This window comes from Anomalospiza imberbis, chromosome Z (assembly GCF_031753505.1).
Source record: "Anomalospiza imberbis isolate Cuckoo-Finch-1a 21T00152 chromosome Z, ASM3175350v1, whole genome shotgun sequence".
Taxonomy (NCBI): domain Eukaryota; kingdom Metazoa; phylum Chordata; class Aves; order Passeriformes; family Viduidae; genus Anomalospiza; species Anomalospiza imberbis.
Window position 1 is genome coordinate 72,400,385 of NC_089721.1, and position 27,100 is coordinate 72,427,484.

The 27,100-nt window shown below is 40.9% G+C and overlaps 1 protein-coding gene across 3 annotated transcripts in view; it reads right to left on the minus strand.

Moving 5' to 3' along the window:
- Window positions 1–27,100, minus strand: part of XRCC4 (X-ray repair cross complementing 4) — a 147,685-nt gene that overhangs the window by 83,674 nt on the left and 36,911 nt on the right. For all 3 annotated transcript variants that reach the window (XR_010994602.1, XM_068177205.1, XM_068177203.1), the window contains exons 3-5: window positions 22,066–22,232; window positions 16,975–17,127; window positions 16,486–16,589 (exon numbers count right to left, since the gene is read on the minus strand). Coding sequence is in view for 2 of the 3 variants with exons in the window: in XM_068177205.1 (XP_068033306.1) it covers window positions 16,486–16,589; window positions 16,975–17,127; window positions 22,066–22,232 (424 nt within the window). In the remaining variant the exon portion in view is untranslated. The remainder of the gene's footprint in view (window positions 1–16,485; window positions 16,590–16,974; window positions 17,128–22,065; window positions 22,233–27,100) is intronic.

Consider the following 27,100-nt stretch of genomic DNA (forward strand, 5'->3'; position numbering starts at 1 on the left):
ACAGGATCACACCCTGGCCTGTGCTCATGTTCCACAGATCCCTCCCCAGCCAATGTCCCTGCAAGCCACCAGGGCCAGGAGGCACCAGGAAAAGTGTTTATTAAAATGAGAATGACAGGGGCTTGATCACCCAAACCTCCGAACCCACTTGGAAACACAAACCCCAAATATCCAAGCCCAGGAAACATGGTATTTTCTTCTGATAAAGAGTCTCCCTACTAAGTTTTGCTGATATTTGCAGAGTGTCAGCTGCCTGAGGGATTACTGAAGGGTGAAACACAGCCTGGACTGGCAAAGCTTGATGCAATTCCTCTACCCCTCCATCAGCGAGCAGGGATTCTAAAAAAAAAAAATATATCTATATATAGGGATAATTTATGGTTGCTTAATATTTCATGCAAGCTCAAAATATCTATATGCAAGAAGAAAATGCTTTACTATATTTAATGTATTTTTGTGATTTCATTACACTGGGCAATTCTCATGCCCCTTTACCATCAAAAATTCGTTTAAATTATTAAGGCCCTGTGGAAATTTTAAACACTTCCTGACATTTCTCCAAAACAACAGTTACTGTAATGGTAAGGTTTGATTACAAAAAGTAATACAGTCTCCCTCTAACTAAATAAAGCTTAGAGAAAATGGGATTTAAATACAAAGGGTGTGTAAACACACACTCCTTTTCCCACCACAACAAAACAGACTGGTTTAGACTGAAAAGAGTTTTTCTTCTGGCACCTTGCTTCAGAAAAAATATCAAGGGATGATCACTGTGATATAAAACATGTGCTAAACCCTAGTGATGAAATACTATAAAAACACAATGTCATCAAAGGAAGAATGTCAGTGGGTTATTTCCAGAGAAATCTGCTGAAGACGTTGGAAAGTATGAATGATTTTACAACTTTTTCTAGAGAACCAAGAGAAAAAAAGGTGTTGCAGGCTACAGAGACCTGAAGAATTAAGCTCACTAACAGTAAAATCAGAATAAAGTCACTAGGTTAGGCAGGTGATGTGTGGGATGACATAAAGCCATAACAAGGTTCTATTTTCTATAAGAAAATGTTGTATAATTGGATTTTTTTTCACTCTTTCCAGTGAAAAAAAAAATGTAAACCAGAGAATCTTGGTATCACATTTTCTCAAATTAAAGGCTCCATCTTCGAAGTACTCCAGCTATCCTGATTAGTGCTGTATTTGACAGCCTGATCTCTAGAAAAAAACAACGCTGATATTATTTAAAGCTAGAATTTTTGCCTTTAACTAACATTGTTTCTAACCATCATAATACTTGTCTAAAAAAGACATTTGAGAACCTGCAATTTTCTTTTATTGGAATGGATTAATCATTATTATATTAGTATGCCTAACTTAAAAAAAAAAAAAAAAGAAATCACACAGAGTTCCAATTTAGACACTTAAAAAAATATTTTCCTTCCTTGTGTGCTCCAGTTGGAGCTGGGAAGGCTCCACAGTGCTGCCCTCAGTCCCACGGTTGCTGGTACTGGGTGTTATTTTGGCACCCTGCCTCCCAGGAAGGGCAGTCTGGTCTGACTCCTCGTGGAGGAGAACACTGTGCAGAAGAGTGAAAAACGTCAGAGCAGAGCTCAAAAGCAGAGAAAGATACATCTAATCTTTGCCCGTGCACACAACACCCTCTTTGTCGACCAACAAAAAACACATTAAAACCTCCAGGACTGGGCACAAAGTGCTGATGTGAATAGCGGCTGCTCAGATGAGTAATACTTTTATTACATGTTCAGAGCTGTGAACACTTTGGGCCAGAATAAGCCAGAGCAGCCTCTCTGGAAGTTAATGGAGCCATAATGAATTACACCAATTGAGAATTCAGAGTATCATTCTGGGATAGAGCTTGCTGGTGAAATGCACAAAACAAAGCAAAAGGCTAATTGCATGCTGGGCATGAACGCAGTCACTTCAAATTGTATTTCCTGAAAAGGCAGCTGAGTAATATCATTACCTGAGAAACACCTAAAACCCTTCTTGACCATTCCCTCTCCTGCAAAACCTGCACATAGCAGCTTTGTTCTTTTTTGTTAAATTATATGAAAGAGCTCAAAGTTCATTGCTGCTTTCTTTCCCCTGAAGTAGCAGGAAAAAAAAAGCACTACCACGACTAAAACATCCATTTTTAAACTGCTAACACACCAAACCTATCCTGGGATATGAAATTCAATTTGATACAACAAATCTTTCCCAGCCTTGGTAAAGCTGAAGGGAGCTGCGTGGCCAGGGCAGTTTTGGGAGGACATTCCCAAATGCTGTGATGGGCTCCCAGTCCTTGCTGGTCCCTGGACTGCTGCTAGCCTGCATGCTCAAACATCACAGCCTCTTGTTTTGGTGGTTTAAAAAAGGAAAATGCTCTGTGCCTTCTCCATTTACTCTCAGGAACCCTCACCACAAAAATACCTGTTACTTCCTCTAACACTGTTTTCACTAATAACAACTACTCCAGCTGATAACAAGAACTGTGTTGATCTAGTTATCCAAGGATATCTAAGGAAAATAAAGCCACCTCCTGTCTGCCAGACAGGGATTTTAAAGTTCCTCAGGCCCATGAGCAACAAGGGGATGATTTGTTCCAAGAAGCAGCCATGAATTAAAAATGTCAGTGTTGTCCTGAACGGGGACAGCAGCAGCCTGGGCCACTGGGAGAACCTCAGCTCTGAGACACCAGGCTGCTGCAAGGAAAGATTTGGAGGCTGTTCTTCCTTCCAGTTTCCTACCCCAGACAAAGGACATGGATACACAGCAGGGTTAATTCACTGCTGCCAGGATAAGGGTCACCACTGACTGAGACACTGGTTGCTGCTAACAAATGTCACATCTCTCCTGCAGTAATTTCAGCAAGCCACAGTGAGGAGAATGGAGTGGGAAACAGCTTAGTCTCACCAAAATGCAGTGCCACTTCTTCCCCTCTGATGTCCCATTTTTCAAAAAATAAAAATAAAAAAATATTAAATGAAAACGTATCTTGCTCTGTCCTTTACCGCTACTACTCATTGCTGCATAAGGATGGAGCAGCACAGAGTGAAACAGACATTGTTCCCACTGTAAAGCTGCAGAATCCCCAATCTCACCACAATTTAAGACCTTTTCTCTCACCAGAAGACAGGAACTGTGGATTACATCCCCTTGCCCCACTAAGGCTCATCTCCCGTGCCCATTCCTTTCCCTCCAGCTCAACAGGATGAACTCACCAGTGATTATTTTAAGGCAACTTTCTATCATTCATACAGTAAAAATTCTCCTCAGCAGGCTACAGACACAGCCTTAATGGGGCTTTAGGGAACTATTTAATGTCTTTTAGCTATAAAATATAAGTATCTCCTGAAAGTGCTGGCTTATCTGGATGCTTAGTGAAGCTCTCCAGTGTCTGTGACACTTCAGTGGCACAGCTGGCCTTTCCCTGCACATAAAATACCTCCAGTGCACATAAAAGTGCACTGCAATGCATGGCTGCATGTCTTCCACTCTCAGTTTATCCTAAAGAAGCCATCTCCTCTCCTTGGCTCTCCAAAACTCAAAGGTGCTGCATGGGCGTTGATCTGTTCTGCCCCCTGACAAGAGACAGGACAAGAGGAAATGGCCTCAAGTTGCACCATGGGGAGGATTAGTTTGGGTATTAGGAATAACTTCTTCAAACAAAGAGTTTTGAAGTGCTGGAACGGGCTGTCTAGGGCAGTGGTGGAATCATCCTTGAAAGTATTCAATAAATTTGAACAGTGACTCAATGATGTTTGATGTTTCACCCCATCTTAGTGAACCTATGAATCTACATTTCCATGTTTCTGTGAGGTGGACAAGACCCTCCTTCTCTCAGGGTGCAGTGAGAACGATGCCCGTTTCCAGTGATTTTCCACCTATTATTTCCTGAGATTATCAAAGTTCAGCTGTGCTATGAAGCTAACTGGGAGGCTCTCAGATACTGAAACAGCTTTTTTGAGGGTCATATGCCTAGAAAGAGAGTAGATTTTTTCCTCTGGCAGCTCCTGAACCAAGTGTTGCAACCGAGTAAAGAATAAAGCATCAGGAAGCAGCTCAGTAGCCTAGAAAGTGACATAATTCACTCACAAACCAAAGGCCAATCACAGTTTTGAGCTTGCTGATGTTGTCTGAAAATGACTGGCATCAATCCTATGACTCAAATATCTTAAGGATAGCTTTAAAGTACTCATCGTCCTCAAAAATCCTCTGTTGGGAATCTTCTAATTCCTGCCCTGCCTCATGGGGAAGGCTCCCAGGATGTTAGGACTCATGGCAGAGATCTGATTTTACCCTTGGTGTGATGTGGTCAGTGTCATCAGCCTGCAATAAATGAGGGCAGCTGCTCAGTCTGATGGCCACCTGTGGCCACCTTTCATTCTCTCTCTCTCTCTCAAAAAAAAAAAAAAAATCAGTTTAGGCAGAGAAAACTGGAAAATTGAAGATCACATTACCATCATTCACAGTCTGCCTCCGTTTCTGATCATGAGGAAAAGACAGATGCATTCAAGTCACATCTTTATCAAGTCCTTGGTGGGCAGAAGCACTTTTTACATTTCCCTAAAAGCTATAAGACTCAATCATTTCTGGGAAGTTTAAACCACAAGTTCCAGAAAGAAAATAATTCTCTGTTCTCCAAATTGATGAAAAGCTAAGCTAAGTGCACAACAGGAGCTTATCCCTCCTGGGCATGCAGAGAGGAGGTGCATTTAAATTTCTTCTGCATCTCAATGACATTTTGTGCTTGGTTAGTGATTTGTTAATGTCCTCAGAAGTTACAGAAGCTTGGCAGAAGATGTTCCTAAATTTCACTGGATAATGAAACAGTTGTAGACATTGAGGGAGGGACAGAAAAAACAGCAAGGTGAAATAAAAATAGGGCACGTCACATGAAAAATGAATGGCCGTACAGTGAAATGACTGAAAATCCATTTAACCTAAAAGTCCACCTGCATTTCACATCAATCTCCAAATTTTCTTTTCCTTTACCAGGCAAGGCAGGTGATGATAGTGGAATTGACCTGTTTGCTCAACAGAACTGAAATCAAATCAGGTGCATTTTACAAGCAGCTTCCAGTGAAGCATCAACATGTTTTGAACCTGCTGCACAAAGGCTCGTTTTGCAGGCAGCAGCCACACAAACAGGCAGCAGTGTTCTGTGGGGAGGTCTGCTCAGCACACCTGGAGACATGGCTGGGAATTGTGACTCAGATGTGTTGATGTCAAGTGAGGGAATCAGGGAATTCTGTCTTCAGGCAGGCTGCAAACAGTGCTGGGTAAAGCCAGGGCTGAGCAAGGGACAGACTTTGTGAAGGGCAGGTGCCCTGAGCCCTGAGCCCAGTGCTCTTAGGGCTAATTGAGCAGAGCAGCAGTGCTGGAATAAGGATGAGGATTCACCTCTGGACACGGACAGAAGCCGATGGCAAGCAGTCAGTGTCTCACGGCAAATGGAGAGGAGGTGATTCTTATCTAAGGAAAGGCTTTGTTCAGCACGAGGACTAAACAAAAAATGAACTGCTTGTTATGTGCTGTGAGGAAATTCGCACCAAAAAAAAGCAGCCAGGCAAAAACCATGGGTGCTGGCAGGGTGGGCAGGCCCTGGCACAGGGTGCCCAGAGCAGCTGGGGCTGCCCCTGGATCCCTGGCAGTGCCCGAGGCCAGGCTGGACACTGGGGCTGGGAGCAGCCTGGGACAGTGGGAGGTGTCCCTGCCTGTGGCACTGGGTGATCCTCAATGCCCCTTCCAACACAAACCAGTCTCTGTGATTTACACACAACCCTGTCTTATGGATTCTGTGGGACTTTTACAGACTGGCCAAGAAAATTACTTACTACAGTATATCCTTGTAATTTTGCACATCCTATACACCTTTTCCTTCCCACACCAAGGGGGTGTTCCTGCAAATCCCAACCAAAAAACACTGCGAGTTTTCCACGTATGGAAAACAGGAGTCACAAGGGCAAAGTGTCTTGACTAACAAGGGAAATTCAGGGGTTCGCAACATGCAAAAAGTAAGTATTTCCAGGAGATTTCCCCCAGGTTGCTTACTGCACCCCATGAACATGTTAGGGGCTCTGCCAGGTAACACCCTGTGTGCTGTTTCCAACACAAACACACACATTTTGGCACCTGCTTCATCCTCATTCCCCTCACTCACTGATCAGTGATGCAAGAAGTCACTGCAGCCCTTTGCTGAGATGTGTCCCAAATCTGATCACATATTCCTTCCCTGCCCCTGGGCCACAGGGCAGCTCCATGGAAGTGACTGGTTTTTGCTTTCTACTCCTTATTTCTAGAACAAAACAAAACAAAAGCCAAACCCACCAAAAGCAACAAAAGAAAATTTCACCTCCATCAAAATTCCCCAAGTCTTGCTAGAATTCACAGATTGCACCCAAAAGGTTTTGATGCTTCCTGCAGGAGCAACAAGCTATACTAGTGAGACATTTAGTTAATGATACTGTTCCCAAAGGAGACCAAATTTCATGCCTAACTAGAGAAGTTAATATTTGTTGAGGTGTAATGAAGTAAACAACCAAGCAGGGAGTAAACAACAGCTTTATTTTATATTTATAATTTATATATATATTTTTTTTTAATTACTTTGAAGCTTTCAGCAGATGAGGTGCATTCACACCACGTGGAGATGGTGAGACAAAATTCAAATAACCCACAGATAATGCCAGAATGCCAACATCACCCCCTGAAAGAATCCCTGGGGATTACAGACAGGTTAACCAGGAAAGGTCTCAAGGAAATTGCTGGCAATCAGATACTCCTGACCTGACCCTCCTCTCCCAGGAACCCAGGTAATGAATATCCTTGTGAGAATCCAACACCTGGCTATAGATTAAAGAGCTGTTTTTCTCCTGACTGAGACAACAGCTCACAGTATGGCTAATCCCAAATAAACCCTGCTTTTCCTGTATGGAATTGCAGACAGTTGCAGATCAGCAGAGGGAAATCTGGCGGCTGTGTAAGCAGGGACAACATTGCAGCCAGGTGAGCACACCTGGAAAATCCAGTCTCAGCTGAGACAAAACCCTGCTCTCCAAGGTGTTCTCATACAAGCTGAGTTTATTTCTCCAACTGAAACAGCCAGGTTCATTACAGAGACAAAAATTAAAGACTTCTGGTCCTACCTGAACTGGCTACACCCAATTTCTTTCCAAGCTACTGATGGATTAACCCATTAAATAATGGAAATTACTTTGGTACTCTTGAAAGCTGAGACTTTTAGCTATCAGCACAGTTACCAAAGAGCTGCCTATTCACTTATTAAATAAAAAAAACTCCAAAAAACTCTGCTCTCAAACTGAACAAAGGAATGCCCTGGCAGTGAAGTGGGAGTCATCTGACATAGGCATAGTGAACTGGTTTCTTGCCCTGCACATCAACACTGAAGACTAATTTATTTTGATTGTGGCTTTCAAATGATTGAGGCAGTTACTTGGTTAAGAGGGGCTAAGAAAAACAATCATGGAATCAATGCCAAATTTTAGTTTTTATTATATTCTCAGTATATTCAGAAATACTGGTACATAAAAATGTATGGTAATGTACCTTTTTTGTTTCATTTTAATTACCCTGGATTTGGGCACAATTGATATCTACACAACACGGTTTAAATTTTACCCCATATTCTATGAAAAAAAGACAATTAAAGATGGTCACTAATTTTAATTCACGTTTAGATATCCAGATTTCCAGAACAGTATGTTCTGAACTGCTCACAGAGCATCCAAATTTCTGTTTGCATCAGGAATGATATTGTGCCTTTTTACACATGACAGAATTGGTAATGAGTTATAAGTGAGATATTACTGACATTTTCACAAGCTACAAGGAAAGAAAAGGTTTGCAGCTTGACTACAGGGATACCTCCTCTGGAAAAGTGAATTACCGGGTTTATATTTGGGAAGAATTTAAAAGAGGGCCCAATTACTTCAGTGTGATTGGTCCCTGGTGATCACAACTGCACCTATTAACTCACAGGAACAGGAGCAAAGCTAGGTAGAGACTTGTGAAATGAAGATGAAACCTGCAGAAAAATTAACCCATCTCCGAGCTTCTTTTTATTTAAATCTACCTTTTTAAAACATAAGTTAGATATTTAGTTTCTAAGAGAGGGGTGTCAGGATGCCCGGAGTGGCTTTTGCACCTGTTTTTCTAAATATAAATGTAAAGCTCTGAATCTCATGGATTTTACTCTCTCTGTAAGGTTAGCATGTTTTTTGTGTCCTAACAGAGTACAATTAATCAGATATTTTAAAATAATGTAAATAAATGAGGTATTTGTGTGTCTGAGGAAATGCAAACTCTCTGTGTTTCATATATACTGGGTACTTTCTCCACCCAATTAATAAAAAAAAAAACAAACTCAGAATTTACAATACTTTTTCTTTGGAGTTATGTCCTTTATTACTTTTAATTTATACAATAAATTAAAAAAAAAAAACAAGCTAATAAGATGCTTTCTGATAGCTCCAGATGTGAAAACATCTCTCCTCTATCAGATCCCACATGGGAAAGCTCTCTTTTCGAGTGTGTAACTTGGTGTTTGGACCTGCCTGGACACAGGGTGTACAGCTGAGAGCTCCTTTATGAGGTCACCTGGCCTGATGAACCCAAACCAGCAAGTTCAGGTGAAGCTTCAAAACCAAGCAGAATGCAGCACAATGCACAACAAAACCCGGAGTAATAACTACTGATGGTATTTTCCTACTGTGCCTGGATTATTTTGAAGCCATTTTCCCCCTTCCAAGTTTCACAAATTTCTAACATTCCGCATTAAATCTGTGCATGTGATGTATGCAGCATCGTGGATATTGAGGAAACGGGTCCTTGAGAAGAGCCTTTCATCCTAAAGATGAAAAGGGACTTCTCAGCCTTTCAGTACAATGACTGACAAAAAAACCCTCCCCTGCTTTCCAGGAAGTCTGGGCAACATGCCAAGTGATTTTTGTCAAATTTGTGTATCAGTTTAGTGCCATCATTTATGCTTTTCATTGAGTATTGCAAATTTTCTAGTACAATTTTATCACCTCACTCTCAGTGTCTTTTAGATTGATCTATGTGCCACTTTAAGAATAAAAGCTTAAGGACACATGGGAAGGTGACTTTAGGACAGTACCTTTTACCTGAGATGGACATAAATTGCAAAAATATCCAGTAAAATAAGCAGGCCATTAGAGAAGAGGAGAAGGAAATAAGTAAAAAAAAGTTTACGGGAGTATCACATTCATGACTTTTAGATGAAGCAAAGAGATTTCCTTCTTCTTACTCAAAGGTGTTTTAAAGCATTTAAATAAAACTTTTTTTCTATTCCTGATTTAGATAGAGTGATGACTCTGACATTTCCTTAGGTGTAAAATCTGTTTTCCACCAGGTTTCCACTGGGCTCGGAAAGACAAATAAAAGGCACAATAAAAGGGCTACAGGGAAGCAAAGCCAAACAGGGAAACCAACTCTCAAATCCAGCCAAGACCCACCAGACTCACAGGGAGCAGCCTGGCTGAGAAAACTTCCAGTTAAAAACAGGGACGTGTGCTTTAACCTGGAAAAGCAATAAATCAAGGGAACAACCACAGGGCTTAGTGCAATCTTGAGCAACCCAGCTTTTAATCAACATAGGCTGTTTGCTGGGATGAGACACGGTAATGCAGCTGGGAAGTCATTAAGATAATTATGGCAGTGAGCGTTGCACAGGTGGCCAGAGCAAATGCACTTCCAGCGAGAGCCACACTCCAAATAAAAAATAAACTGGTCTGTGCACCCAGAACTGGGGAACTTCCCACTGCCTGGCTCCCCACCCGAAACACACAGGAAATGGGGAGTTTGAGAAGGCAGCCTGCAAAATACTCAACTCCGCATCAGAAGAGCTGTTATAGAATGTGGAACAGCCACAGGTGACAGCAAACTCTGCTGGAATGTGCTGCTCCCTGCTGTGCCAGCACCTGCAGCATCCAGGCTTTGTTGGCTGGCACTGATAGGCAGCCCACTCCCCAGATGAAAATTAGGGCTTTTATCCCAATGTTCAGGATCCTTTTAGGAACCTTTCTTCACCAAGAACCAATACTTCTCCTTGTTGAAAGGATCCTTCTCCAAGAGCCAACAGTACTCTTGGAGTGCAAATGTCAACTCTTCTGAAGCACAGACAGGTTTCCAAGAAGGGAATGAAAATGCACCGTGTTTTCTGCATGCCAATTATCTTGCTTTCAGTATGTCATGAAATATGCCTAAATATTTTTGATGCTCTTTCTTCCTGTCTGAATTATGACTGGCAGAGGGCAGGGTCAGATGGGATATTGGGAAGGAATTGTTCCCTGTGAGGGTGGGGAGGGGCTGGGATGGAATTCCTAGAGCAGCTGTGGCTGCCCCTGGATTCCTGGCAGTGTCCAAGACCAGGCTGGAGCAGCCTGGGACAGTGGGAGGATAAAGTTCAAAATGAAATTATGTGACAGAGGCTTCCTGGGCAGGCTTGCATTTCACTGTGCACCAAATTCAGTCATTCTTCTGGTCCATAATACAACTACTGAAGAATAATTTGGTGTAATGAAAATAATGCCTGCCAGGTCCTTCAATTGCACCAGATCCCAAAAGGACCATTACCCTGGGTGCTAAGCAAATGCAGGGAGTGTGGATTAAAGGAGAAACAGAAGCTGGAATGGGGATTGCCCCTGGCAGGCTGCTGATGGCTGGCAGGAGTTTCCTGCTCACCTGATGAGCAGTGGCTCTTCAGCTGTGCATAGGAGGAGGATGAGAGCAGGGCACAGCTCCAGCACCACTGATGTTGAGTTTCACAACTGGGGAGTTAAATTCTCTACCAACAGGTGTCAAAATAGGCTTGGGAAATGATTATTCATGGAAGGAGATAACAATTTTGAAGGCACTCCTTCATTATTTGATTTAATTTTGACTTATCTACTTAAGAACTTGAACTGTACATCATTTATTCTCCTTTGCATGACCATATTAACTCCCTCCCCTCAAAAAAGAAATAATTCCACCTTTGAACAAAGTGCCAATTGATGAACTGCTGAAATTAGCTTGTTTTTTCAGTTGAGAAGAAAAAAAAAAAAACAACACTGGATTCATGGGTGTGCATCAAGCTTGTAATCAACAGCTTGGTCTGAAAATGACTCCAAAAAAAGGGTCTTACAATTTAACTCAAATATATTAAAGGCAGCTAATTTGATGATTTATGCAGAAATTAAATAGCACTTGAAAGCATTTTACAACTCACCAAGGAAATAAAAGTTCTTTCATGTGTAACATTTAGTAGTATGTGGATAATACAACAACAAACATTTTAAAATTTTACATTAATCAATGTTGTTGCACCTAACTGTGAAGTGTGATCATTAGCTGCTCTAATTTTTTTGACCAATCGCCAAACTTTCAACAGTCTTAGCAAGGCATAAATCTGACTCTGTCAATTATAGAATTTCATTGAATAATGACTCATTTTGGGGCAACCACATTCAGCTCCATCAGTTGAAATGCTGAAGCAGGAACAGAAAGACGGTGTGTAGAGAATATGCAGAGATCTAAGCAATTCTGATAATTTTCACAGAAAAATGTCAAAGTAATAGGCTGTAAATGTGTCCTGGTGCAATACTCACAATAGGATTTCTAAAGGGGCACGGAACATCTTGATACTTGTACTGTAAATGTATTTTGACCATGACACCTGGTGTAACACAGAGGGAAACTAGTTTGGCAACCACAAGTATAAACCCATCAGGTTGTGGGGGGAAAAAATGAGTATCAAATTTCAGGGAGAAGAAAAGAAAAGGTATCTACAGCTTTAAGGGAAAGGGAAAAGAGATTATTCCTTAGGATGAACCATTTTCAACTACAGCCTGACAAAAAAGAGAAATAATTTAAAACCAAGGTAAATTGAAATGGATAAAACTCCTTAAAAACAGACTTTTAAAGAGAAGCCTTCACAGATGGGACTTTAACTGCGCAGCAACGCCGGGTGCTGTTACAACAGGCTTTTTTTATTATTATTAACTTCGATCAAAGCTTATTAACCAGCAGCACCAAGCCATCAGTGGATTGGGCTACACAGGAGAGCTAATTAAATTTAAAGTGCCACAAAGTCCTGAGGGCACAACACACAATCCCCAAGGCAGGAGCTTGCATGGAGGGGGTGAGAACATTTGCATGGTGAGGCAGTGGGAGATGGCAAGGTGCTTGCTCTTATTTACTGTGGGCATTGCAGAGATTTTAATACAACCAATTCTGAACCTGTCCTCATCATCAAACACGCAGAAAAGTGTGGGCACTGAATGTCTGGGGAAATATGGAATATTTCCACACACCTCGGCAAGAAACACAGATCATAAAATTTTATTTGATCCAACAGGGCAGATCATGACATCCCTCCTTACCCTAAGGAGAGGTAACTTCTACCAATTATAATGTGAAATATAACTAAAGAATTCAGGGACAAGAGAAAATAAAACAGGATGCAAGCTGACTGTAAATTGGTGCACAGCAGCCTTGTTTTGTCCAAAGGCAGACATATATAATAGCATTTATAATTGAAAATAACAACAATAAATCATAAAACAATTTCTTCCATTGCCTACGTCCCACCTGCTATGTTGTCCTTCGAATCTACAATAGATTGCAATAATTAAATCTTTCCCTGCAGTTTTGTCATATACCTGGGAGGAGGAAGAATATTCTCTTTTCTGGTCATTTTCCAGGCATTGTGAAGAGTAAACTGTTACCCTCCATCTACCTTTCAAGCTCCTGGGAAGGCAGCAGAGAGGGGGAACATTTATCCCATCCTTGCTCATGTTTTAAAAGACTCCTGATAACGTGAACCACTAGAAAATTTTTCAGTTGATAAAAGGAGTTGATTTGCAGAACAAAGCCATTATTTCCAACCATGACATCAAATTATGATTTATCAGCCTGATTTAGTAATTTCAGGATCCCTGTGAGGAAGGGCTCAGTAAACAAAACCAGTAAAATTCAATGCAGAGGGGAAGAAAGAGGAACCCGTAACAGCTGGGTTGTCTTAACCAGAATGAGCATTTCTGTATCCTAAAAATGACAGAAACACCTTGCACCAGTGTGGTGGCATCATGCTGAGTCACCCACTCACTCCTGTGGGCTAAGAGAAACACAGGCTGTCCATTTCTGGGGTTTGTGGTTTGTTTTTTTCCCCCTTAAAGAACACCTGTGTCCAGGGGGCACCAGCACAGGGAGGGAACCACAGCCTTACCCCACTCCACACCTTCTGAGATTTTTCCAGCTCTGCTCCAGATGGGGGAACTTTGCTGAAGCACCAGTAGGGAAAACAGCAAGTACACCTGGGTTTGGTAACTCACAGATTCTCACCAACCCTGGAGCGAAACCTCAACAAGCCAAAGCAAAACCAACCTTGTCCTGCTCCCAAGAAACATTCCTGACACTCCATCCATGAAGATGAGATGATTTCCTTCATCTCTTCCTTCCCATCCCAAGCAGCAGCTCACAGGCATTTCAAGGACCTGACACATCATCTGTAGCTGCTGCTTCAGAATTTATTTTATTTATAACAGAATTTATTTATTTTAAACTGCAGTGAGAGCTGGAGTTCTGTGCCTTTCTCAACCTCACATTCACAGCCCTAAACAAGATTTCAAATAAATCCCACCCATGCTCATGGCATGGCAGGCAAAGCTCCTGTGTAGAATCACACACAGTATTATTTATAAATGTATTATTTTTTTATAAACATTGTGTTATTTCTATTTGTAATTCTCATCAGCTGTTTTTCTGAGTGATTTAAAATACTTACTAATTCAATTTTAATTTCTCTCTTTACAATATAAAGCATTAACTACATCAATGTGTAGGCAAGAAAAACCCTACCATGTTTCAGTTGATCTTTGCTTTAAGCTATGAAGCAGAAACTTGTGAGAAAGCAAACCATAAATCAAACCTAGAAACAGTACTGGAAATGCCAAAAAAAGAAGAAATTTTAGGTAAACATTTAGGCTCCAGATTCTGCCCCTTTACAAAGATTGGAATTAATCATTCTTACTAATTTTCTTAATATTTTTCTTTATTGGGTGTTGTTACAATATTTGCATCAGAACAACACCAGACTGATAACTAAATAAGTAATTCAATTTTCTTTTAATAAACATTAGCAGGTTTTTCTTCCATATTCACTGAAATACCCTGGGATTTTAGTGCCCCAAAAATTAAGGGAAAACAATAATTACTGGTGATTAAGAAAAACATTCAGACAGAGTTTTAAACTCTGCAGTTCAACTAATCCTATTTTTTATTTTTTTTTTTCTGATTTTGCTAATGATGATGACTTTGAAAATAATTTTGTCTGGATTTCATAGCTTCTGTGTAACATCCCCATGAGCTGCTGGAGCAGAATTATCTTGTGATGGAACCACCACAAGTTTTCCCAACACAAACCCAATCACCTGCTGAGCAGTGCTGCCTTTTCAATTAATAGTGAATTATTTGGACAGGCACATATACAAATGCACTTTTACTGTGCATCTGTGTGTGCATACAAACACCTGCCTTCACTTTCCTTCAAAGAAGTTTTTCAGTTATGATCTTCTCTCTTGATTGTGGGTTTCACCAATATCTACTAAAACTACCTCAATGATCTTCTACTTCTCAATGGCTTCTGCAAAGACATTTCAAGTCCAAAAGGGAAAGAAATAAAATGATGGACGAGGATATAGGAGAACTAAGATAAACAGAAAAAAAACCCCGAATATTACCTGTCTTATCTTTTATGTCTTACACTTCTTGATGCTTCATGTAGCTTTGAGCATCATTATCCACTCATTCCACTCATCCCTGAATCACTATTTTCCCCAGAAAGACTTGGTCTGCCCCTTTTTGAGTGTTAAAATTCTAGGACACTCTTCAGATATTCAGCACCCAGCTGTGCTTTCCCATTGTTCACTGGAAGAGAGAGCTGTGCACACAGGAAGAGCACCAACTGACCTCAGGAATATTCACTGTGAGGGCTCAGCAGTGCCATTGCCTTGAAAAACTCGAGTGTTACCCAGAGCATTAACTTTATGGTCTTCATGTTATCTGCAAATTTTGCATCCGAACTCTTACAGTCAGGACCAAAACCCTGAGGACTCCGTGCCTCAAAGACAAAAGAAAGTGCATTTTTTGTTTGCACCTCAAATAAAAACACAGCTGGTATACTCTCCAGTCCAGTCCCTCACGATTGCCTGAGCAGGGCAGTGGGTGTTGTTTTCAATATTAAATACATATCTCTGCCTCAAAACTCTCACTGAGCTAGTTAGGGCCCACTGAATTTAGAAGACTCCAGACCTTCCACTTTTCCTTGCCTTTCCACAAAACAAATTTCTCATCATGTTACCTGAACTGACCAATCACCACCTGACAGAAAAGACTTCTGGAGAGCACAGTGCAGCATTAAATGATTTCTTTCTGTGATCACAATTTCATCCACTTGTCTGAAGCTCTGCCTACTTTATATAAAGCCAGAAATTCCTCAGCAAACAGGTCCACATGAGTAACAAAGCTGTTTGCCACTGGCAACAGAGTCCTGAACACTTCCAGTTCCCCATGTGCACAGAAAATTGCTGTTTTACAGGAACACACTGTTGTCTGGATTACCTTTACCTGTGGTGGAAATAAAAAGCTCTAGTGAGAGAACCCACAGCAATTTGTAGACCTGAAGGGAAGTTTATGTATCTATTTTTATACACATATGTGTGTGTGTATATATATATATATATATATATATATATATATATATAGATAGATAAACCATATTGCAACTATCAGTGCAGTTTAGAAACTTTGATAGCATTTGCCCCGAGTATTCCCACTAGTTTATCACAAACATGCCACAATTCTGATTCACAGTTAAATATTTTGTACTATATAATGGGCCATCACTGCATCCCACACACTTTACAAGGCTCTAGTCCTGGAAAAATTCATCAGATTAAGTTTCATGAGCATCTTCACAAGGCCAAAAATTCTCTGACAAATTAAAGTGGATTCTGCTATAAATACACTTTCATTCCATTTATGCACACAGCACTTTTTATAGCTGTTAAACCTCCTCTCTTTCCCCTTTTTAAACACTATTGAAACTGTCAGGAGCTACCTTTTACACTTTATCAATCATGGCACGCACATCATGATTCCTAGAATTTAAAATGGAATTGTTGATGGTTCAGATACTGTTAGACTGTCATTAGCTCTGCAAAGTGTGTAATTTGTCACTTTGCAAGAAATGACAGTGCCTTCACTCGTGCAACATGCTTTTAAACCTCCCCTCTCTAATTTGAAAATGCCAGTATTGTACTCTGCTCCAGGAGAGGTATTTTTAAGGCTTGCTGGCTGGCTTGTCACGGAGCAATCTGTCAGGTAGTATTTTGCCTTCCTTAAGGTTTATTCACACAAAGCCTGTCTGTGATATAACAGTAAGACAATGCTTTCTTGTCTTACCTGATGGCAACAAGGCCTGTGCTGGATTTTCACTTTCCTCATGAGTGCTGGCATCGTAGTTGTTTTCTCTCTTTACAACCATCTGAGTAGTAGCTATACTACCCCTAAAAACATCCAAAGAAAGGGAAAGAAATTAAGGTACTTTTGTTTCTCAAAGGAATTAAATAATTCAGGGAGAATATGTATGGAATCACCACTTATGGAAAGGGCAGGGACATGATCTTATGGGAAAATCAATTGCAGCCCAGCAGAAAGCAGGACAGATCCATCAAACACTCACTGCTTGGCTACAGCACCCACAGCAATATGCTGCTGCTTGCAAGGATGCCAGAAAGAATCCTCCTCTTCCATGACTTCCAGGATTGGTTTGGACAACCCAGCACTCAGCCAGGAAGAACTGTCACTCACTGTCAGGGCCAAGGAAATGGGAACTGAACTAAGCTAAACTCAAATATGCACCACACCAAGAAACCCAGGGAAATTGAATACCTTGCACATTTGGCATCCACTGCAGATTCTTTAGCTTCACTCAACAACTTCTGCAAGTTTCTTATCTTTGCCTTCTTTTCATTCAGCACCAAAACAAACCTGGTGTAAAGGTCTGCCTCCAGATCCTCTTTAGCTTCCACGCATTTTTCCAGCCTGCAGCACAAAATTAACTGTTACACCAATTCTTCTGTTTCCTAGAAGACAATTCTGCCGTGAGGCCAGCCAGAAACCCCCACTCCAAACCACGCGCAACTGGTCCAGCACCTTGTGTCAGAGACAGACCAGAATAAGCTCTTTTTTTTCCTTGTTTTTCTACAGAGAAGTGCAATGAACTCTGCTTCCAAAAAGGAAAAGTTCCCAGATGTGAACCTTTCTCTTCATGATTTTTTTTTTCAGTAGGTTCTTGCACACCTCCACCCGAGACAATTAAAATTTAAACAGTCAAATGTTCTTTATTTTCAATGCTGAATCACAACAGTGGGAATACCTTAGGAGGATACACATAATGAGATTATAAACAGATATGATTCACCTTGACAGGTTCCAAATCTGGACCATACATTGGTGTGAAATATATTTTAAGAGGAAAAGAAAATTCCAAAATATAAAAATGCTTAGAAGCTCTTAATATCTTCAGAGGAAAATATACTTCAGGTTTTTAAAAAATTTTAGTATTCATCTGTGTGGGTGGATGAATGTCAATAAAAGGAAGCACAATGGGAGTATTAAATTAAGAATACGGGTATATAAAGTCTCACAAGGAAAACTGGAATACAAGCCAACCTGAGCAGAACAAATCAAGTGAGTTCTGGCAAATTTAATTCTGTATTTAATTCTTGCATTTCACAACCTTTCAGTCCTTGGGCTGAACCACAAATATTTTATTAGCTGTGTACATAAGAAGCAAATAAAAATCTTGATAATCTTGCTGATCATAGAAAATATAGTAAATAGTCATAAGTTAAAAACATTTTTTCACTAGCCTGTGCAAGGCTGTAAAAAAGTTTAGAAGGCTTACTATTATGCTAATAAACCCAGATACATAACAGACTTTAAAAGTATTAATTTATAAGGCAAGAGATTTCAACAGACTTCCTACATAAATACAAATTATTTTGTTCACAGATCAAAACCATATATGATGTAGGAAGCAAGACAATAGCAAAAAAAAAAAAAAACCTCAGGATTTTTATGTTGTGGTGAAATGTGTGAAATCTCATAAAGTATTAAGCCTACTGTTCAATGCTTTAGGGATATACTTGATAGTTGATAAATAATTCATCTAATTTAAATGCAAATAGCAGTACATCATTACCATACAGATCAGTTCAATAATTCCTAAATGAAAGATCATAGGTACTAATCAACTACCAGGAGACTTTCCACCTACAAAAGGGAAGTTAACTGTTTAGTGGGGGAAAATAGGCAATTCACAAAGAACTACAAACACTAATGCAGGGCCCAGAAGAGCGTGGACATGCTTGATACTAATTATTTCTGTATACGTAAAAATGGGGGCGGGGGGGAAAGGATTTTGTCTAAAATATGCTAATTTTGTCTGCATCAAATCCTGTAGAATAACCCCCTCTCCCACACACAAACCAGGGGAAGTGGTTGCTTTCTGCCTTTACTTTGACAAGGCACTAGTTTGTGTTGGAGCAGTTGAGGCTGCTTCAAATATTGAGAAATGTGGCTAAATTGGCCAAAAAAGTGCCATTTAAGATAACTTCAGTGAGGCCCTTGAGTGCTGCAAAGACATCCCCTGATGAAAACCCACGTAAATGGAAACTTCCAGTGAAGTGAAGCTGATGCTGCCTGGACTGTGAGTAGTGCAGTGGAGAAACCAACTGCAAGACTAGCCAATTTCTTTAGTCTCTGGAGAAAAAAAAATTAGCATCTTGAATATTAGAACTGGAATATTAACTTTTCCCTCTGGGCAGAACCAATTAGTAGTATGCCATCAGTTAATCTTATATGATTGTTTTCATTTACATGAACACCTTTTTTTATTATTTTTTTCCCCATTATTCAAAGCTATCCACATCCAAATACATTCTCCAGACACAGAATGGTATTGATTTGGCAAAACATTGACTGTCACAAAAGCACCACATTAATGCTGTACTTGTAACTTTTGAGCCTTTAAAATACACTTTTTTATGGCATATCTGATATTTTAAAAGAGACTGGTAAAAGGCAATGGTGCTGGGGACAGAGGTGCATTAATTGAGCAGGTGGGGTGGCTCTGAAGAATCTTCTGGACCCACTGAGGCATTCACCACCTGAGCACAGAGCAGAGCTGGCTGGGTTTCATTCCAGTACCTCAGTGGCTGCAAACACAAACTTTAATTGCCATTCCTCACGTGGTGCTGCCTGAGTGTGCCCTGTGACCCTCAAACACCATCTCCCCAGAGCAAATGGAGGAGCTGCTCATCTCACAGACAAGCTCCCAGCACGATGAACTCAAATGGGGGTTAATTGCTGGAGTGGTGCCTCCTAATCTGTGCCTCCTCAGGTCTCTCTCTGCAATGCTTTTCATGTGCCAAAATGCACCCAAGGTCACAGGCATCAAAAATCCTGCACAGCCCACTGAAACTAGACGCTGTTAGGGACTATTACGAACCATCAACTGAGACATTAACTATAAAAACCAAGATTTCAAGTGCTGACCCAACACAGGGCACTCACACGTGTTCTACAGAGGTGAACGTGAGCTATGAAACTTTATGGCATTTCTTTAATTATTAGTGGCAACCCTCACAATCCAACACTATGAAGGAACTAATTCAGCATCCCTGGTATTCATCCCTGTTCCCAGTGCTCTAAAATAATTCCTGGATCTCACGGCACTGCTCCCTTGCACTTCAGATTCACCCTTCCCCCAGCACTGGCAATTGTATGGAATGCTGATGAGCTAATGCTGAAGACTCAGTTTCAAGCCCAAAGCACCTAGCTTGCATTTTTATAATCTGCTTGTGGTTTAAATATACTGTCACTGCAGATGACCACAAGATAAATTGGCAGCTATTTTGAATTTGGCTTGTCTACACAAATTTTAGACGCCCGGTAACAAAACACATACCGCACGCCCAAACCAGAAATTGGAGTTTTATTGTTCAAGGAATTATTTTGCTACAGGTTGTTATTACTTAAAAATTTGCCACCTCCATTATCATAGAATCACAGATTGGTTTGGTTTGAAGGGGCCTTAAAGCCCAGCCAGTTCCACTCCCTGCCATGGGCAGGGACAACTTCCCCTTTCCCAGGCTGCTCCAAGCCCTAATGCCCAACCTAGCCTGGAACTAATTGGCCTTGAATTTTCTATATGAAATAAAGAAAACAACTACTCTGATCTGATATTTAACCCATCCATCCCTGAGGTGTGCGCACACAGACACACAAACTCAAGCCCAGGCAGCCACCTGCTCACCAAAACCTCCGTGATGGTCAACAGAATTCAGACAGGGAGATGGAAATGGGATTATTGAATAATCCCACACTGTGCCCCAAAACCAAGGGGCACAAAAGCAGCTCTCAGAAGCCTACCTACTATGTTTTGATTCTAAGGAAGTCCTGAGGAGAGAGGCTGTGAGCAGAGGGAGCTGCAGGGGCTGTGGGGCTGGTGTGCCCTGGCTGCAATTCTGCACACCACGTGCTCGGTATTTGATGCTCCACCACTCAGCACCGTGAGTGGTGCAGGATGTAAATCCTGAATTCCTGCCTCCTGAACAAAGACAGGCACAGCTTTGTTCAGCTCGGGACAACTCTGCAGCGTTTGGAGCGTTGGAGCCAAAACAGCAAAGGCAGGCAGGCAGGGTAGAACTGGGCTGTGGCAAAAATAACCTAAAAACAAAACACCACACCAAACCAAATACAAAAAAAAAAGAGAAAAACCCAAAATATAAAACAAAAAAAAAAAAAAAAAAAACCCCGAAACACAAAACAAAAAAACCTCCCAAAATCCCCCAAAAAACCAAACCAAAAAGCCGAATTCTTCCTGAATGAAAATGATTTCTGAATGATTTTTATTTTTTATTCTGCATTTAACAGACATGGCCAAAGACTGTTGACCATAAAACCTTCAGTATACATTCTGAATAACCATTTTTCATCTACTCAAAACTATAAACAGGCTAAAGAAATCCAGCAGCTCGCACTGAGAACAGTGTCACGCAACTCCGATTTTTTCTGTCGTTTTTGTTTTCTTTTTCCTCCTTTTCTTTGGGGTTACTGTGTAAAAGTGCCACCCCACCATGGAAATTGATAGAAGCACTAATGCCTCTTGCACATCAGCGTGTAATGCAGTACGGAACACGGGTTACACAATACGCTATTGTTCAATTACACTGTTAAGCAGTAAAACACTACTTAGGGAGGCCCTTTGCTTGTCAGGGATACTGTCAGGAGAAACTGTTACTCATTTTAATGAGAGGGAAACAAAACTAACTCCTCCCAAAAGCTGGTTCTCTTTTTCAAGGTAAATTAACGCAAATTAGCTGCATTCTTTAATCAATCTTCCTAGATTGTGTGCTTTTTCAGGTAAAGCTACAGAAAAGCAAGATAAATCTCTGACTGCTCTGTGCTAAGAGTTCTACGAGGACTGAAACAAGCATAGATTATTTCACTACAGAATGACAGACAACTCAGATTGTAAATGCAACAGCAATTACAAAAATCTCTTGAAAAATAATGGTACTTTTTTCTATAATACTGCACTCATTTTTCATTCTGGCTTCTTCAACAAAGAAAACAGATGAAAGAAACAGTAATTTATTCCCCACTCAAAAATGTAAATAATTTACACTGCCAGTCCTAAGAATTACAGGAAGTAATATTAATGAAAAGGCTTCCTAAAGAAAGTGAAGCTAATTCCACAAATTTTGAGGTGTTTGGGGTTTTTTCCTAACTCATAAGCTAAAACCACCTTTAATTGCAAATTTTTAGTATCAGTTGCATCTTTCTCAACTGGTGATCTACAACTGCATGGGCTGTGGGTAATTGAGCTAAAAACATCTCTCAAATGAATAAAAATGTCCGTCCACTGCTGCTGAGCTTCTCAGGTGTCACCTGTGAATCCACCTGGGAACTCACCTCTTCTCCACGTCGCTCCAGTTGCTGAAAAGCCTTTCATTTTCCCTCTGCAGATGCTCAGTTTTGGCCTGCAGCTTTCCCATGCTGTCCAGGCAGTAACCAATGAGTTCCTTGATCGCCTCTGCGGGGTTTGGGACTTCCTGCAGCTTCAGAGATCCAAGTCTGAACTGAGACACGAGGAAAGAATGAGTTATTTCAACTGCACAAGAAACTTCACTGAGGCTTTGCTCTAGTAAACTCAAATACATCTTTAACAAGCAAAATAAATACCTTACAGTCCTCCAGTTAAAAGGGAGATAATAGTTTTTACATGTGGAGAATGGAGGAATATGTGGAATAATCTACATGGTAATTATTTCCAGAGGGCCACAATGTTGAGAAGGACTCTGCAGCATCTCTGTGCTGGGCTGAGCCTGCGGGAGCTGGGCCTGGGCAGGCTGCAGAGGGGAACGCTGACAGGGGATCCCATCCATCCATCCATCCATCCATCCATCCATCCAACATCTCCCAGGGCTGCCCGAGGATGGGCCGGGCTCTGCTGGGTGCTGCCAGCGGCAGCAGGAGCAGCAGTGCCCCTAAAAGAAAGGGCAGCGAGGTGCAGGGCAGCAGGAGGAAGAACTTGTGTGCGTGGAGGGGCAGAGCCTGGAGCAGCTGCCCAGGGAGGGCCTGGAGTGTCCCTGTCTGGAGCCATGCCAGCCCCAGCTGGACACGCTCCTGTGCCACTGCCCAGGGGGATAGACCAGATCATCTTCAGACATCCCTTCCCACCCCAGATATCCTGGGATTCTATGACTCTGTGATTTTTGCAGCTATTAGGAAGAATCTAGCCAGCAAGCTGTCACCTCCAGGGTTCAGATGGCAAGTTCTTAATCTTAAAGAGACTCCTCCAATTAAACAGGCAGCCTCATCGAGCCAGTGAGGTTAAAGGATCTGCAATGAACCACTGTGTTTCTTCTGCAGTGGGGATGCTGTACAGGATATACAAGAGGTCTGAAAATTGGTTTTGCCTGCTCTGGGACAAACATCAGAAAACTGCTGTTTTTGTTATGTTAAAGGACGAATAGCTCAGCCATACATACAAACTAGTGCCAGCTGAGCTATAACCATGCAAGCCTGGGCAAAGACACATTAATATCCAACACAATAGTTTGAGGGAGTGGAAGAAGGAGAAGGGGTTGTCTCTCTCATCTTCCGATCATCAAAAACACTGACATACATTTTGTGGCATTTCCCACAAGAGAGAAATATTACCCATCTTTTCAACTTGCACACACAGCTATAACATCTTAAAAAAAGGCATAAATATAAATGGCACACACTAGGGAAGAGTTCACTCCGTGTTGTGGCACCTCACCTATTAAAACTAGAGATGCAGCTTGATTCGGTTTTTTCCCCCATTTTACTTTGGAGGGTATGGAAAATTACACAAATACATATATTAAAAAATGCCTATTGCTTGATAGCTTTTTAAAATGCAAGTTTCACTTCACGCATAAGTTTTGGCTGAAAAAGGCTCGGTGAGAACTGCTCACAAGGCTTTCAAAGACATTGTTTAAAACAAGGAGCAGTCCTTCCACATGGACCATTTATCTCTGGAAGTCTCAGCCACAACACATGATACCATCCTGACCTCCTTCAGCAAGGTCAGCCTATCACAAAAAGTGGAAAACCCAAAGGTTTAATTTCCAATTAGCCACCAAATTCACATGTGCTGTCTCTAAAGCGTTGTTGTCTTTAGCAGGCGTACATCTGATGGCTACAGATGAAAAGATGCTTTTAATTTATTTTTGGAAATTAGATTACACTATCAGTAGCCCACAGATTGGCGTGCACCCCCTGAATATCACACTTGCTGTCTGACAGCATTAACAACGATGGACGTTTGTGTAGAGGAAACTGTTTTTCATCACTTGCAAGCCACCACCATGCTATTTGGATAAAGAATTCACAGAGATAGAGAGGCACAGTAGCACAGATAAATAGCATCACAACCTTTCACTGTGAAGGAAATATCATGGAGAGCACATAATTTTTATCTTCTGCCTTAAAATCTTCACGTGAGATCAGGTGTAGGCAAATATGTTTAATCGGGACAAACAAATTACAGTTTTCACTGCACAAAAAGAATAAAAAATTCATAATCCTAAAACAGTTTAAAGTGAGTAGCAGCAGAATTATTCTGAAAGCCTGGTACCACTGCGCAACCCAAATTAAGCCAGACACACAGCAGACACTCTAAATGCAATTGTAATTATATAAAAAAAACCCAAACCAGCACTGCTACAGGGACACGGAATATGTGCTCATCTTTGCAGGTGTTGAAGTCCAACACTGATGGTTAATCTTATTTAGCCTTTAGTTCAGGCTGTATGTGAAGCAACTGACTATTACCTACTTTCTCACAATAAAATTCACCGCCCTGCTTCAGTGTCTTAGACACTGAGAACTGTGGACCATTTCTAGGAGGCTCACACAGGTGAGCAGAGCAAAGCCCATCACCAGGAGGCTTAAATTTATCATGCAGGTGCTGACAAATCAACTAAAAAAGGAAAAAAACCAGTAAGGTTTTCTGCAAAACAAGTATTCTTCTCTATCTCCCTTCCTCCCGCAGACATCTAATCTTAATTTAGGATAGCTGTGGGGAGCACATTATCCAGCCACCTCCAGGAAAACACAGAATGTTTGGATACAGACCTAATTAAAACAAAACTAATGTGACAGCCTGGATTAGTGGAAGGTGTCCCTGCCCATGGAAAGGAGTGGAACGAGATGGGCTTTAAGGTGCCTTCCATCCCAAAGCACCCAGCCATTCGATTCCGTGACCCTGGATTGCGAGGCTGCGCTCTGCCTCCCTCATACAGCACAAAGTTACACGAAGTGCACCAAAATCCCCTTCCCTGAGGCTGTTCCTCCAGCACGGAATTGTTTTACACCACCTATTTAACACACAGAGACGTCAGCACTAACAATAGCAACGCTGCTATCTCGGCAAAATTACAGCTGAGTGGTGTTTGCCCCACCAGGACCCGGTGCTGAGAGGCTGATAAGCCAAAAAGAATTCCCAAAGCAGGACTAAAACAACGTAAAGAAGAAAGAAGTCACAGGGTAGCTCTGCTCCGGAGTCCTGCTGGCATCCCGAACTGGAAATCTGACTGAGGAGAAGATGACAAAGTAACACAATTTTACATCCAAGGATTCTGAATTTGGGACAGGCGTGTAAATCGCAGACATAATTCTATTAAAATTAAGTGTTGTGGGGGAAAAAGTGTATCATTAAAAAGGAGATGTTAGTTTTCCCCACACACTGCTAAGATTTTCCTTGCAACTAAAGCACGAAACAGTCCAGTTCTTTGTCCTTCACCGCCAAAACCACAGCAGGGAAACTGCAAACAGTCCCAGGGAGATGCAGTGGAAGTGGTTAAAGATCAGGATACCACAACAAACAGTTAACTGGGTGGCATATCAAGACAAACAGCTCTTGCTTACTTGTAGGAGTGAAAGAAAACATCATTAACACCTCACTAAGCTAATTTGACAAGCAACATGTCTTTGGTTTGGATCACGTTTCCAAGGTGATTTTGTAAATTTGTAACGGTGAATTTTAATTTTTTTTTTCCCTTAGCTTTGTAAATTCCTGCACTTTGCTGCTCCCAAGATGAATTTAAATTTCTCACCATCCTTACAGCTGCTGTAGCTCTCTGGCTCTGCATCATCTGCAGATGTAACTAATGTGCTCTCTACTTCCCCTTTCAGATCATTCAAGAAAACATTATGTAAAACACTGAAGCACTAAACACTTCATTTATACAGAGAAGGCGCAGACCTGGAAGAAGTCCCAGGGGACAACAGACTGACTGTGACTGATACACTGCTGCCCTTCAATATCTGTTTTATTGTTTGCTGGGATTTTATTTTTTCAAATTTTTATTTTTTAGAGGCACAGGAAGATGAACACAGAAGCGTTTAGAAAACTGTGTTCCCTTAATCAGAAATCACAGTCATCACGCATCAACCAGGCCTGTATTCTGAGCTTAAGAAATAAAAACAAGAATTAGAAGCTTATGACAGAAATGTCATTTTCCCCTGACCTCTCATCCTGCCCACTGCTTGTCTTCTAGGGATGAAGAAAGAAGTGATCTTAATCATAAGACACAAAGTATTTCAGAAATAACTGAAAAGTTTCTCAGTTTTTCTTCTAGATGCTTATGCTTATAGGAAGATATGCTTCACATAAAAAAATAACAGTTATTAAAAAATGATAAAACACATTTTTCACACAAGATTCCAAAACTGAAAGTTACTTTATTGTATAGAGACAGTGAATTTTAATTTTGCCTTAAGTGACACATATCTGCTATATAATCTTTGCATTACTTCACTGCACTAAATACGAGAGTTAACATACCTAAGGCAATAATTATCAGAGGTTATGCACTGAAAGGAGACAGTCACACAGCAATGCCTCTCTTCTGAGTCAGAATCTGAAGCTAAACACTAACAGTGAGTTTATTTCAAATAACAACAATTTTTCACTGTGTCTGTGAGAAAAAAATAAAATCATGCTGGAAACTCTCATTACATCTGCTTTGCTAGTTGTGATTTCTCTCTGTATTAGTAAAATATTCTAACAATATTTTTTACCCACAATACATTTAAGGAATTCTATACTGCCAAGAAATTAGATAGATTCTGTCCTTTGTTGTCCTGGAAGGGTATAGCAGATATATAGCTATACAGATGGTTAGATATATAGATATAGATGTATTTATACATATATATGTTGTGTGTATTTGTGAGTCCTTCTCCTATTAAATCTTAACCCACAGTATTTCAAAATTTCCTTCCCTGTTTTGAAAACTAATTAACAAATAATTTTTGGAGAGAGCACACTTCACAGATACTTAGGTCTGACTTTGAAATGAAAATACTCCCAGTGTGTGAACTGAATGATAGAGGTTTCATCATTCAAGTCAACCTTGTACAGCTGTTACAGGCTCTAACTCAGCTCACTCAGCTTCCACTCCTCCAGACCCTG